This window comes from Callorhinchus milii, unplaced genomic scaffold (assembly GCF_018977255.1).
Source record: "Callorhinchus milii isolate IMCB2004 unplaced genomic scaffold, IMCB_Cmil_1.0 Scaffold5, whole genome shotgun sequence".
Classification (NCBI taxonomy): Eukaryota; Metazoa; Chordata; class Chondrichthyes; order Chimaeriformes; family Callorhinchidae; genus Callorhinchus; species Callorhinchus milii.
Window position 1 is genome coordinate 52,133,982 of NW_024704746.1, and position 14,798 is coordinate 52,148,779.

The 14,798-nt window shown below is 44.1% G+C and overlaps 1 protein-coding gene across 5 annotated transcripts in view; it reads left to right on the forward strand.

Moving 5' to 3' along the window:
• The first annotated feature begins 19 nt into the window (after positions 1-19).
• itfg2 (integrin alpha FG-GAP repeat containing 2) overlaps positions 20-14,798 on the forward strand; it is a 39,925-nt gene continuing 25,146 nt past the window's right edge. The window contains exons 1-5 of one of the 5 annotated variants that reach the window (XM_007905105.2): positions 2,500-2,571; positions 2,863-3,065; positions 4,921-5,016; positions 13,177-13,218; positions 14,353-14,527. In XM_007905105.2, the coding sequence (XP_007903296.1) occupies positions 2,970-3,065; positions 4,921-5,016; positions 13,177-13,218; positions 14,353-14,527 (409 nt within the window). In that variant the 5' untranslated portion in view covers positions 2,500-2,571; positions 2,863-2,969. Of the gene's footprint in view, positions 126-2,499; positions 2,572-2,591; positions 3,066-4,920; positions 5,017-13,176; positions 13,219-14,352; positions 14,528-14,798 lie in introns of those variants that run through there. The other 4 variants (XM_007905107.2, XM_007905106.2, XM_007905103.2 and 1 more) reach the window with 4 other exon arrangements.

Below are 14,798 nucleotides of genomic sequence, written 5' to 3' on the forward strand. Positions count from 1 at the left end.
CCAGAACCGCAGAAGGACCCGCCCGCGCGCTCCGTTACGTGCTCCAATGTCACCCAATCGGCCGAGGCTCTCGGTGTTCACAAAGGGCTCTTCCTTCCCTCCATGTTGTTTGCTACAGAATGATGGTAATTGTATTGGGAAGTAATTAATTGTATTCAGTACACGTGTTTAACTGTGTTTTGGCGGCCAGAGGATGGGCGCGAGTCCCATCATTATAATGGCAGATAATAATCCATTGCCACGTTCGGAGTAACATTCCGTAAGGATTGGGAGTGACCCGCGAAATACATCTCTGTTTCCAGCTCCTCCGTAGTCTCATATCGCTGTTTTGTAATAATGGAACAGAGTAATAATAATTATTGCATTTGATATAGCGCCTTATCACGTTGTTGAAACATCTCAAAGTGCTACACAGAATATACTGTAAAGTCAATTGACCTATATACAGTGGAGTCCTGTAGCTCAGTGGTTAGAGCACTCGCTTTGCAAGTGAGAGACCTGAGTACAATTCCAGGCAGAGGGCGAAACCTTGGGCACGTTTCCTTCCTCCACACAGAGCCTAATAATAATCCCTCCAAAACCCCAAACAATAATAAATTGGTCATTTTTAATCTACGACTGTTTGTGGGACATTGCTGTGCGCAATTGGCTGCCGCGTTCGCCCACAAATATACAGTCAATTCACTTTACACTGTGTGTTCTGTGAAGCGCTTTGGGATGTCCTCCCGACGTGAAAAGCACTATATCAAATGCAAGGATTATTATTATTATAATATTGTGAGTGAAACGCGGTAGCCAATTGCACACAGTAATAATAATAATCCTTGCATTTGATATAGCGCTTTTCACGTCTTCTAGACGTCCCAAAGCGCTTCACAGAATATACTGTAAAGTGAATTGACTATATATTTGTAGTGTGTGAGACTGAAACTCAGTGAGAAAAAGGCAACGTGTGTGAGACACAGGGGCAGAGCGAGAGAGAGAGAAACTTATATTGTGGAGTCCTGGAGTCTTAACGAGCACTCCTCACGGGTTAGGACCCAGTTTGATTCCTGGGTGGAGCGGGACCTTGGGCAAGTTTCCTCGCTCCACACACACCTCTGTTTGCCTAGCAGTAAGTAGGAACCTGATTGTCGGTCGATTGGCAGAGGATGGCTTCTGTCTCAGCGGGGTAGATATTGTGAGACTTTCCCCTGGTTGGAGAATCTAAAACTAGAGGTCTCAGGATTAAAAGTCAAGACTTTTAGAACTGAGTTGAGAAAACATTTCTTAACTCAGAGGGCAGTGAATTTACGGAATTCTCTACCCTAGAAGGTTGTGGGTGCTCAGTCATTGAACATATTCAAGACTGAGATTGATAGATGTTTAAAAACTAAAGGGATTAAGAGATATGGGGATAGGGCAGGTAAATGGAATTAGGTTAGAAGATCAGCCATGATCTTATTAAATGGCGGGGCAGGCTCGAGGTACTGAATGGCCTACTCCTGCTCCCATTTCTTACTTTTCCAGTGATAATTCCTTCAAAAATAATAATACATAATTGTTCACTCAATCCACGACTGTTTGTGGGATACTGCTGTGCGCAATTGGCTGCCGTATTTCGCTCACAAAACATAGTCAATTCATTTTACAATATATTCTGTGAAGTGCTTTGAGATGTCTCGGAAGATGTGATAAGGTGCTATATCAAATGCAAGGATTATTATTGTAAGGTGTAATATCAAATACAGTATTACCCTGAAAAGCGATCTGCCAATCGATTAACAACCGGGTTCCTACTACTATTAGGTAAAACAAAGCCATGTGATGTAGGACTTTGTGATCACATGTTGTTGAGTGCTTAGCTTAAAAAAAAGTCAAACCTGCAAAATGTTGTTTTCCCCTTCCCCTCTCCTCCCCCCCCCCCCCCCATTTGAAGACCTTCCATTGCAGTTTCAAAAAGCACTAACCTAAATCAGGCCGCTCTGCTCACTCCATAGAGCAGGTGATACATAAACTTGAGGCTACTTTGGAGGCTAGTGTTTGGTTGACTTTGGGGCTACAAATATATCTTAATTTCTGTCAAAGCCCTGCTAGCAAGACCCCCACAACCCACATACCCGGGTTATATCTCCCCCACTCCCCACCATGCACACACGTAAACACATACTTTGGCTCTGGCCAATCTGCGCTCAATACTCTCAGGTAAGTAGGCTGTGAACCTCTGGGGGAAGAACAAGAGCACATTAACCAATAAACCATTAAAACCATGAATTAGGGCACCCAAGTTTTAGGGCCCCGGATACGGTTGATGCCTCTCACTCTAATTGTCTTCCAGTTCTCCCAAAATAATTTTTTCATACATCGATATATGCTTCAGTGCAAATAAACTTGTCTATCTGTCCACACATGCTCAAGTGCCAACTCAAATGCATTTGTACATGCTCAAATGCAGAGCAGCCTCTCCCTTTGCACATGGTCCAGTGCAGAGCAATACTTCAGTGGAGAATAACCTGATACTTTATCTGCCTGTGGGAAAGTGGAACTGGTTATATCTGTATGAGCGAGACAGTAAATGAGGCTACAGAGAGGGTGAGTGTGAGAGAGGGAGGGTGCCTGTGTAATGGGAATGTGAGACAGTGAATGAGTGTGAGAGGGTGAGTGGGCTGTGTAACGAGAATGTAGTGACGGTGAATGCGTGTGACACGGTGAGTGTGAGAGAGTGAGAGGGGCTGTGTAATGGGAATGTGAGATAGTGAATGAGTGTGAGAGGGTGCGTGTGAGAGGGAAGCTGTAGAACCGTTTGGAAAAGGAAAGTTTCGAGCTGAGAAAGAAAGGTTCGCGTTTTGAGGATGTCCGGGGATCTCTTTGCGGCCTCCGTAGATCCAGAAGACCCGGAGAGAAGAGAGAGAGAGAGAATGAGTGCGAGAGAGTGAGAGCGGCACCGAAGCTCAGGGCTCAGGGCGAGGCCCAGACCTGGAGCACAAGCCATGAGGTCGGTCAGTTACGTGGAGCGAGTGGCGCTGGATTTCACCGGCAATCTGTTCCCGCAGGCGGTGTGTCTGGGAGACACCGACAACAACGGGGTAATGATCACGGAAGTGACGGGGAAGTCCGTGTTTCCATTGATACACGAACCCATTCAGTCAGATTCCTGTCTTGTTTGTCACTGCCCTGGAAACGTTTGTAAACCTCCCAAACCGTTCACCTGTTCGGGCGGCGCTGGAGATCTCATGTCACCACTTATAATAATAATCCTTGCATTTGATATGGCTCCTTATCAGGTCGTCAAGGCATTTATTGTAAACAACAACACATTACATTTGTAAAGTGCTGGACAGTCAGGGATCCGCACCCGAGCTGGTGGTTGGGATCAGGAGGCTTGAGGGGCAGGAGTAGGAGGGTGACCGAAGGCACGGTCAAAGAGGAGGGCCTTGATTCGGGTCTTGAAGGAGACAAGGGAGGGGGGCGCGAGGCGGAAGGACTGTGGGATGGAATTCCAGAGGAATCGGAGAGGGTGAAGGCCCGCCCGCCAATGGTGGGGTGGGCGAGTTGGGTCGTGAAGCAGGCCAGAGTCCAGAGTGCAGGGAGGGGACAGGTTGCAAAGGGGTCAGGAGGTCACAGAGGCAGGGAGGATCAAGGCCGTGGAGCGCTTTGATGGTGAGGACCAGGATCTTGAACCGTATCCGCTGCGTGATGGGGAGCCAGTGAAGCCGGGCGAGGATGGGGGTGATAGGATTAGAGAGTGATGGGTAAAGAGGAGTGACTATGTTTTGGGAAGAAGAGAGATTTTCTTCTGTATCCCAGCTGACAATTCCGAACCTTGGGCAAGTTTCCTTAATCCACACAGAGCCTAATAATAATCCCTCCAAAACAAAACAATAATAAATTGGTCCTTTCAATCCACGACTGTTTGTGGGACATTGCTGTGCGCAATTGGCTGCCGCGTTCGCCCACAAATATACAGTCAATTCACTTTACAGTCTATTCTGTGAAGCGCTTTGAGACGTTGAGATGATGTGAAAAGCGCTATATCAAATGCAAGGATTATTATAACTAAAAATTGTTCATTTATGACAAGCCTGTTTGTGGAATATTGCAATGGGGAAATTGGCTGCTGTGTTATCTTCAAACCGCAGTCCTTATATAATCTACAGTATTGAATTCCAACCTGTATCTTGCTCTCAGGGATCTGTTATTCTTTGCACAGTATGCTGTCCGGGGGTGGGGGGATAATGCATAGGGGTCTCCTTGGTTTCGGTTGGTTTTTAGCAACAGATTTTTGGAATCGAGTCAACTCAATGGTGGTCTCGATTATCTGGGACTTGAGTCAGGAAGGTCTGCAGGCCTCCGGGGCAATGTTAGACCAATCAGCCTCGCTTGTCGACAGGAGTTGGAGGCGCAGGTAGTTATTAGGGCAGGGATTCTTCCCACTCAGCTCTTGTTTATCCTGGAAGCCAAAGCCCCACCCAATTCCAATTCTCCCAATGTCCCAGCCAAAAATCCGCCAAATAAAAATTGTTCATTCATTACATGGTAATTTGTGGGACACAGCTATGTGTGAATTGGCTGCCATGTTCACCTACAAGTATGCAGTTACTACACTCTACAATAAATCCTGCGAAGCACTTTAAGACAACAACATGATTTGATATGAAAAGACCAGTGCTCTCATCATTGATCCCTCCACCAGAGGACAAAATTGTTAAACGAACCTGTCAATTCCTTTCATTATTTTAAAACACCTCAATCGAATATCCTTTAACCTCCTCTTTTGTGGGGAATACAAGCCCAGTTTCTCCCAGAATTTCATTTGAGCTATGTCCCTTTAGCCTAAGTATCAATCAAATGGACTGATGCTTGTTGTGACTTTTTTTATTGTGTGCAAACTTGCTGCCTAGAAGGAGAATGCTTATAATGTTACTACTAATTGTTCTACAGTTGAATGAGCTGGTGGTTGGTGACACAAATGGTAAACTCTATGTGTATAAAAATGATGACAGCAAGCCTTGGCTTACTCGATCATGCATTGGAATGGTATGTATGAAATCTTTGGCTTGCTTCTGTAATGTTCTCAACACTCAATACGTAGAAAACTCTTTTATTTTAGCTCACTTTTTTTAAACAAATCTATATTTATTTGGTATATAAAAAAAATTCAGCATTCTACATATATTAAAACACACCCATCACTGAACATTTGCAAAAAAAAATTTAACATCACAACAAATCGTGACATCGGAAATGGCCCCGTCCTTTTCTTCCCAAGTGATTATATAAACAATACATTCCTCATAGAAGGAAAACACACTCGTAACAGAAAAAAATGCATCCACTTCAAATTCAATATTTTCAAAGAAGTGCTCGATATCTTGTGTCGGCCACTACTGTCTCTCACTCTCCTTGCTCCTCTATTCTGCTGCCATTATTTACCTCCCTTATCTGGAGTCTTGTGCATTGTGGCTCTGTAGACATGATCCGTCCCAGATCTCCAGATAAATAAAAAATGCTTTTGGTGACTGCACTGGCCAGAGATTCACCTCTTACTGGATCACTAGATTTTTCCCAGTGATTGACAGTGAGCGCTGTTCCCACCTCCCTAGTTTCTTCTTCACTCACATTATCCGCTCTTCCCAGTTTTTCTTGCATGCTCCGACAGCCCCGAACCAGATGCCGAGGATTTTGATGTCAAATGGTGTAAGTTTGCGTTCTTACCAGTTGCCAAAGTACATCACCTCACTTTTCTGTCAATTGACTCTTTTGAAAGAAAGGATAAGCGATTTACCCTTTTGAAGTTCATTCGAAATGGTTGCAGATGCCCAGCAGGTTCTCGATCGATCGTTGGTCAGAGCAAAGGACTGACATCATCCAAATACAGGGAAATCTTGGCTTGTGAGCCACGGCTACCTGGGATGGTGACACTCCCTCCTCCTTCCTGATGGCCTGTGCAAAAGGTTCTATGCAGCAGACAAACAGGGTTGGGGAAAGGGGATACCTCTGCCTGACTCCAGATCTGATGGGAAGACTGTGGGTTTCATGTCCATTTATCATCATGATTGCACTACAGATGTCTTCGTAGATCAGCCGTATCCAATTTAGAATTCCCTCCGCGAAACCCATTTTAGCAAGGACCTCAAACATGTAGTCATGAGATACTATTTTAAAAGCTTTCTCCTGATTAGGCAAGTCTCCACGCCCCTGTCCTGCACGTAGATGGTGGTATTCCTGAGCAACGTAAGGTTTTCAGAGATCCTCCAGCCCGGAACCATGCAAGTCTGGTCATGGTGCAACAACTGCTCCAGCACCATCTTCATCCTCTCAGAGATTACCTTAGCCAGGATCTTATAGTCTACATTTAGCAGCGAAATCGGCTTCCAGTTTTTCATCTCTTCCCTCTTTATTTTTGTATATCAAGGTGATGTTGTGTTTCCTCATTGAGTCCACCATGATACCCTCCAGCAGCATGCTGTTGTACACTTCCAGCAAATCCAGTCCTATCTCATCCCACAGAGTTGAGTAGAGATCCACTGGAACGCCATCAGTCCCAGGGGTCTTACCGGTCTGAAGGGACTTGATTGTCCTAATCAACTCTTCCATAGAGAGCGAGCAATCTAAATGTTCCCAGCTGCCCTCATCCAGCAGCTCTGTGAGGGCAGACAGGAAATCCCGGGGGGCTAAGATGACCTTGCGATCCTCTACATGCCTTACTGCTCTGCGCACACCAAGCCGTTCACATCCTTATAATAATAATATAATAATCCTTGCATTTGATATAGCGCTTTTCACGTCAGGAGGACGTCCCAAAGCGCTTCACAGAACACACTGTAAAGTGAATTGACTGTATATTTGTGGGCGAACGCGGCAGCCAATTGCGCACAGCAATGTCCCACAAACAGTCATGGGTTGAAAATGACCAATTTATTATTGTTTTTGGTTTTGGAGGGATTATTATTAGGCTCTGTGTGGAGTAAGGAAACTTGCCCAAGGTTTCGCCCTGCCTGGAATTGAACTCAGGTCTCTCGCTTGCAAAGCGAGTGCTCAACCACTGAGCTACAGGACTACAGGACTTCAATCCAGAGATCACAGAACTGCCTCTGTTCGCTTTCTGGAAGAAGAAGCTTGAACATTTTTCGTCCTGCTCTATCGTGCGAACTCTGGAGCGGAAAATCACCTTGGAAGTTTTGGAGGCAAGGAGTGAAGTTTTCTGGCCTCTTAATTCCTCCCTAATCTCGGCACCTTCCAACTGCTGTCGCAGGAGCCCTGCAGCCTGGTCTGGAGTCTGGCCATTTCATTTTGCCTAGCTCTAGCTAATGCTACCTCTTTCTGATCAAAGAATTTCTTAATTCTTTTCTTTACCATTTCCCACCATTAGGTTGAGGAGTCACAGAAATCCCTCAAGGATTTCCACCCTCAATACTCCTTCTGCAACTCCTCAACATTTCCCCGGGTCATTAATTTCACGTTCAATCTCGTTCAACGTTCAACGTCCCCATACCCATCCTACGGCTTTCCTGCACTTGCAGGTTAGCCAGCAGGAGGCGGTGGTCAGTAAAGAATGCCAGTTGGATGTCTGTACTCTTAACCTCAAGACCTCTTGAAACGAACAGGAAATCTATGTGCGAAACAAACGATCCATTTGGCCTGGAAAAGGTAAATTGTTTTGGTGCACCATCCACAAGGGCTTTGAAAATGTCACGCTGATGCATGTCCATCACCACTCTTTGGAGCAGCTTGGACATAACATCTGGACATAACATCCATTTCCCATCAGATTGGGAAGATCTCCCATCTCTCTCCAATATACAATTGAAATCCCCTTCTAGAATGACTGGTCTGGATGTGACCAACAGTGGAGAAAGCAACTGGAACAGGGCCACGCATTCATTCTTCCCTGTCGGGGCATACACATTAACAAGCCTGATCGGAGCTCCGTTATACAGTACGTCCACCACGTGGACTCCTCCACTCCTCCTTATGGTCAGTGTTAGTGAGGTTCTTCCCCCGAGGTAGGACCAACATTCCAAAGCTGCAGCTGTCATTACACCCGGATCACACAGAGTCTGTAGGAATCCTACCACTTGGATCAGGCTCTGTAGCTGTCGGAGTGCGGGATTCTGCACTCCTGCAGGAACAGCACATCGGCCTTTACTCTGGACAGGTAGTGGAGTGTCACAACACAGCCCGGTTTATCATATACGCTGAGCACGTTCAGGGGTACCTATCTTCAGCGACATCTTACCCTATACTTAACACCTTTCCCTTGTCCCCTTTTCCAATCTCCTGCTCTGATCTGTTCCCAACAGCTTTGAAGGAGCTGGCAGGTACCCTCGACCAAAAGTTCATACTTTCCTTCTGTTTCCGGTTTCCTCATAGTTCCTGAATCACCAGTCCTCTGTCTGTTTTTAGTCCGAAGGATGATGTTGGAGGAGCTGGCAGAAAACTCCCACACTTTTTTTCTGTAGTCTGGGGCTTTTTGACTTCTTCGTCTCTCCATCTCCAGTTCCCTTCCTGTTTTTTTTCCCCATTGTTGTTGGATCTGGCAGAAACCTGGCCCAATTGTCCATTTTGGGGTTCCCGTCTTTTTTTCCCATTTCGTTGTCACCCCTGCTCCTTCACTATCCGTATCCGTGTTTTCCTTCTCCTCCTTCTGTAGTTTTCACTCTTCTTCGCCTTCTTTTCCCGGGCCCATTTGCCAGCCATCTGCCACTGTCCCTCTTTTCCGTACTCAGTTTGTTCATCCCTGTTCTGGCTTAGAGGTTTTATAAGTTTTATAAGTTTTTCTTTTATCACTTTTAAGCCAATATGATCTTGGATTTTCTTCCAAATTTCTCCTTTTGTCCAACCTTCTGATTTTAGGTTTTTCTTCCTAAACCATATTCTCTCTCCTCTTGTNAAAAAAATTCTCTTTTCCTGGTTCATTTCGTGTTTTCCCTCTATTTCTATTGTATGGCACTTGTGGTCTGAATTTTTCTGTTCCGAGGTTAACAAATTTCTTAACCTTATGACATCAGTATTTGTGTTGGTGAATGTCCCTCGTTGTCTTTCAGAGTGATTCATTTGGCCAGAATTAAACAATAACAAATTGGTCACTTCAATCCATGACTGTTTGTGGGACACTGCTGTGCACAATTGGCTGCCGCGTTTCGCCCACAAATATACAGTCAATTCACTTTACAGTATATTCTGTGAAGCGCTTTGAGATGTCAAGAAGATGTGAAAAGCGCTGTATCAAAAAAAATCAAAAAAAAATGCAAGAATTATCTGTCTCTTTATAATCTATATTTTGTGTTCCATCGGACCATTACTTAGGGGCTAGCCTGATGAAGTTGTTTTGTGGTTTATTTCCCACTATCTTGTGAATACCTTCTATTGAAAATTGGGGCCCATTATCACTAATTATCTCCCTTGGTATTTCATGCCGGGCATTGATTTCCTTGTTTTTTTCCACTATGGTTTTGGATGTTATTCATTCAACTCAGTATATCCACTATATCTCGATGTATAGTCTATTATTATGAAGTAGTTTTTGTTATTATAATAAAACAAATCAGTTCTTATTTTGGTCCAGGCTTTACTTGGTTTCTTGTGCCATATAATTGGCTTGTGTCTTTCCTGGTTTTGATATCTTGCACATGTTTCAGTTTCCAATAGTCTTGGCGGTGTTTCATTTAGCCCTTTTCTCAGAATGGTCTCTAATGGTTTGTGATTATTCTCTATAATCACTTTTTTTCCCAATACATATTGCTTGAACCTTTCGCATCCAGACACCACAGCTCCTTCTCTATCTTGGTATATCTTTTCTCCGTTTCCTAGAGAGCTCTGGATGCATATGCTATGATTTTTCCTCCTTGCATTAATACTGCTCCTTTCCCTGACTGACTTACATCCACAGATATTGTCACCAGTACACTTGCATCGTAACATTTTAATACTGGAGCTTTTGATATGGCCTCTTTTATTTTATTAAATGCTCATTGCTGTTCCTTTTCCCATATGAACTCTGTTTTCTTTGACCATCTCTCTTCTAGACTCCATAACTTAAATGACTTTGGGAATGAATCTCTCCATCCAATTCACCAATCACATCAAACTTTTTATTGCCTTCTTATCATTTTGGTGATCGCAGTTACGTTTTGTGGATACATTTTTAACCCATTCTGGGTAATAGTGTGTCCCAATTATTTTACTTTATTTACTCCCATGTGGCATTTATCCTTGTTCAATTTTACATTTTCCTTCAAACATTTTTTCACTATCTGCTTCAAACTTTCAACATGTTCCTTTCTTGTCCATCCATATTAAGATGACATCAATATAGTTTATGACTCCTGGTATTCCTTCTATTATTTGACAGTTTTTTCTGAATTACCTCTTGAGCTGATTTGATGCCAAATGGCATTCTGTGGAAGTAGTGTCTCCCTGAAGGTGCCAAAAATGTTGTCAAATATGTACTTTCCTCTGACAATTTGACCTGCCAATACCCGGATGAATAGTTTAATGTCGAGAAAATTTGGCTCCAACAGCGCATGAAATATCCTCTAAAGTAGGTATCGCATAGTGCTCCCTTTTTATTGCTTTGTTCAATTTTTGTGAGTCAATACATACTCGTAATGAGGTTTTTCTACAATTACCAATGTACTTACCCAATCAGTAGGTTTTGTTGACCTTTTATATTATCTGGTCCTTTTCCATTTTATCTAACGTTTCTTTTAGTCTCCTTTTCAATGTTTCTGGTACTCTCCTGAGCAGCAATATCATTGCCTTTACTGTTCCTTTTAATCTTATTGTGCATTCACCTTTCATCAAGCCCCTTTTTCAAAAACTTGTTGATATTTTTCCAGTATTTCTTCCGTCTCCCTTTATTTGTAGTCTTCTATCTCCACACTCCAAATTCTTTTGAGCAATCCCATTTCAATGATATCTTGTAGTCCGAGCAGAGTATCGGCTTTTAATTTTACAATGTGAAACTTTATCTTCTATGACTTATCTTTGTACACCTCTTCTATAGCTACTCTGTCCACTGTCTCCATCTCTCCTTTGTTATAGGCCAATAGTCTACTTTTCCAATTTGTCTTTATTGGGTTCTCCCAGCAGTATATACTCTTCAAATGATATTGGGTTCTCCCAGCTGTATATATTCTTCTAATAACATTACACTTGCCTGAGCTCCTGTATAAAATGCCCGTACAAATGACACACGTAATATTCCCTTCCGCAGAAGATCTCCAAAAAGGATGCACTAATCCACACGTTTCCTTTATATTTGTTTGCCTTTTAGGCCTGTATATCCTCTGTACTCCATATTCCTTTATTTGAATCATCCCAGCTTCTTCTTTGAGCTAATTCATCAATTTCCATCATCTCTTCCGCATTTCTATCAATGTCCCTCGTGTGTGCTTTGGACATTATTCCTATACCAACAATTTGCAGAGCTTTTTGGAGCGTTAAAGTCTCCTCTTTCAAGAGCTTGCTGCGTATTTTGTTATTCAACCCTATTACAATTTGGTCTCTGATCATCTCATCTTTTAAAGCTCCATAATTACACGTTTTACTTAGTGATCATAATACTGCACAGTATTGATCCAATGATTCTGCAGGCCCTTGCTTCCTTGTTCCACATTTGTATCTATGTACTGTGACATTGTTATACCCACAGCATCTTTCCTGCATGACCTTTATCATTGCATCTAATGGCATGTCCATATTTTTCCCTGTAGTTGCAAAGAATCCCTTGCTTCTTCTCCTGCTTCTCCTCCCGGTTCGGACGCAGAAAATCTCTCCTCTCCGCTAGGGATTCTCTCCCTTCTGGTCTCCTTGGTGCTAGGTATTCTCTCCCCTCTGCTCTCATTCACCGTTTTTCTTCCCAGCTTTCCGCCAAACTTTTGGGTCCTATCTTTGCGGCCTCACGGTTTCTCACTGCGGCTTTGCGGATTACCTTAGCAGTCTCCCAGCTTCTCTCCATGTTTTTGGGCCCTACCTCCACTGGCTTACGGCTTCCTGCACATCTTTGGACCCTATCTCCGCGAGCTCATGGGTTCCTGACACGTTTTTGCCACCATCTGCCTTTGGCTCCACTTCCATGACTGTCTCACCCCCCGCAATCTTTTTTCCACTTCCCAATTTATTTTTCTCTGCTATTTTCCCACTTTGCTTCACAGCAGCTTTCTCACTTTTCTCCTCCTTTTCGCTTTTCCTCTCCTCTTTCTCTATCCCACTTTTCTCTCCTTTCCCCTCCCTCTGCTTTCACTTCTCTTATCTCCATCATCATTTCTTCTCTCACTTCTACTATTACTCCCCCCCCCCCCTCTCTGCTTTCAGTATCCCTGGCATTTTGCTCCTACTACTTGTTTTATGCTTCCTGGTGTTTTTATGCATCATAATTTCTATTTCTCCATCTTCCAAGATACTCCTGGTCTTCTTCCTCCTCTCTTTCACCTTCCCACTCCATTTCTTTTTCCCCATGACTCAGCAAAAATTTAACCCAGTTTTCCTTAAACAGTGAAAAACCCAGGCTTTTGCCTGTCTTTTCTCCAGTCTCCTCTCATGCCTAGCCTGATATGACTCCTTTCTCTCTCTTTTTCTTCCTCATCTCAAAACTCTTTCAGTCTCAGTTCTCAATACACAAATCAAACAATTCAACCAAAACCCCTCCAGTCAGTTCTCCCTGCTTCCTGCTTTGCTACCTCCTGATCCTTTTCCATTGGTCCTAGTTAATTGGTCCTTAATGTCTTATTGGGTATCCAACAGCTTCCAAGCGTGAAGTAATGAAGCGTGTTTGAAGTGTTTTGTTTCTCTAGCTCATGTTGATGACAGGTTGTCTCATTTGGTATATACTCTTGCCATTGGATTAGAAGGTTGTAGTTACAATTTGGGACTTGAGCTGCCACAAGCATCCCATGCCATCGCTACAAGTGTGCCAAGACCGCACACATCTGGTGCTGTGGCCACATGTTTCCGGTTCAGTCACTGAACGTGCCTTGCCATGGCGGCAGTACGCACCCTAGGTTGTTCCCTTTTTTCAAAATGTTTTGATCTATTAGAAAAAATAAAATATTCTGGGACTTGGAATTCAGCCAAAAGAGCATACGCTTTATAGTGGAGAGCAAATTAGAGGTGGGTTGTGTGTGTAAACTGTCAGACCCATGTTACTGAATGAGTACGTAACAGTGTGCTCAAGTCTTTTGTCTTTATTTGCAGGTGACGTGTGTAGGTGTAGGAGACATCTGCAACAAGGGCAAGGTATGAGATTAGCAAGTACTTGGTGTATTGATTGTGCGTATACTCATCCGCACTAAACTCCGTACCCCCATCACACCAGTTCTAGCCAGGCTCCACTGGCTCCCTATTCCCAAACGGATCGATTTCAAGATCCTCACGCTCGTTTTCAAATCCCTTCATGCCCTGACACCTCCCTACCTCTCCGACCTGCTCACCCCCAACTCGCTGCCTCCGCTTGACTAGCTCCAGCTTCCTGCATGTTGCTCCTGCCCTCCATCGGTGCCCGCACTTTCAGTCACTGTACCACAAAACACTGGAACACTCTTCCTCTATCCCTGTCTTGCCCCTTCCTTCCCCTTCTTCAGATCGTACCTGAAGACCTTCCACTTCGACCGTGCTTACGGTCCCTGCACCAAACCCTGGCTCAGCGTCGTGCTCCGCCACTATCAAGGCTTTGGGACACTACCCTGCGTGAAGGGCTCTGTATAAATGCAAGTTGTTGTGGAGCACATGAGAGAAAGGACAGCGCTACGGGTCGATTGCAGTGAGCTCCTTCCTCACGCTCGTATCTGTCGTGAAGCTGAGTTTTGAAATAAAATGCTGTGTCTGGTGCAAAGAAACACCATAAATATGATGCAGAATCAGACAACAAACCCCAAATCTAGTAAAATAGTTATAAAAGATGCTGGACAGACATTTCAAGAGGAAGGCAAAATGGGCATCTGGGGAAGTGCAGGGAATTGGGCGAAGAAAAGTTTGCTCACACGTGGAGCTAGGCGCATTGGTGGGTTCAATACCAAACATGGGACTTTGAGCTCACAGGCCAGGCTGACCCTCCAGCACAGCCCTGGGGGAAAGCTGCATTGTCTGTGTTGCTGTCTTTCAGATGAGATATTGAACTGAGATTCAAGTTGTCATTAATAAGATATCGTTACACTTTTTGAAAAGAAGAGGATGTTTTTTCTGTTATCATAGCCAACAATCCTCCAGATGATTTTCAAACCTTGGGTGCTTTTGTGATACTTTTCTGACATAATTAGCTGCCATATTTGCCTATCAAAACAGACACAATTGACAGTAACTAATGAGAAGCAATTTGAAAATGTGTTAAGGCTCTGTGACGAATACATGTACCTTTTCTCTTCTTCTGAGCAGAACTTTGTGGTTGCAGTGGGCGCTGAGGGATGGTTCCATATCTTCGACCTCAGTGGTGCGTCCTCCACCTCTGAGTTGTCCAGTCACCATGACATTCTGTTTGGGGAGGAGCAGAGAGTCTCCTTCACACAGCACATCCCAGCCAACACCAAGGTGATGCTCATCAGTGACATCGGTCAGTACCCAAGGAGGACCAGTCAGGGTCAACTCATCCTGCAAGAGTGGGTGGGGAATCGAGGTAGTGAGGTGGGGAGGAGGGAAGTAAGATGAGAATGGGGGAATGGGGTGAGGAAGCAAAGTGGGGAAGGGGAAGTGATCTTGAGATTGGAAAAGGGGAGTAAAGTGGGGCAGGGGGAATGAGTATGAGATGGATAGGGGCAGGACACTAGAGAGAAGAGAGAATAGGAGAACAATATGTGGCATGGGGTTATGATGAGATCCCACCA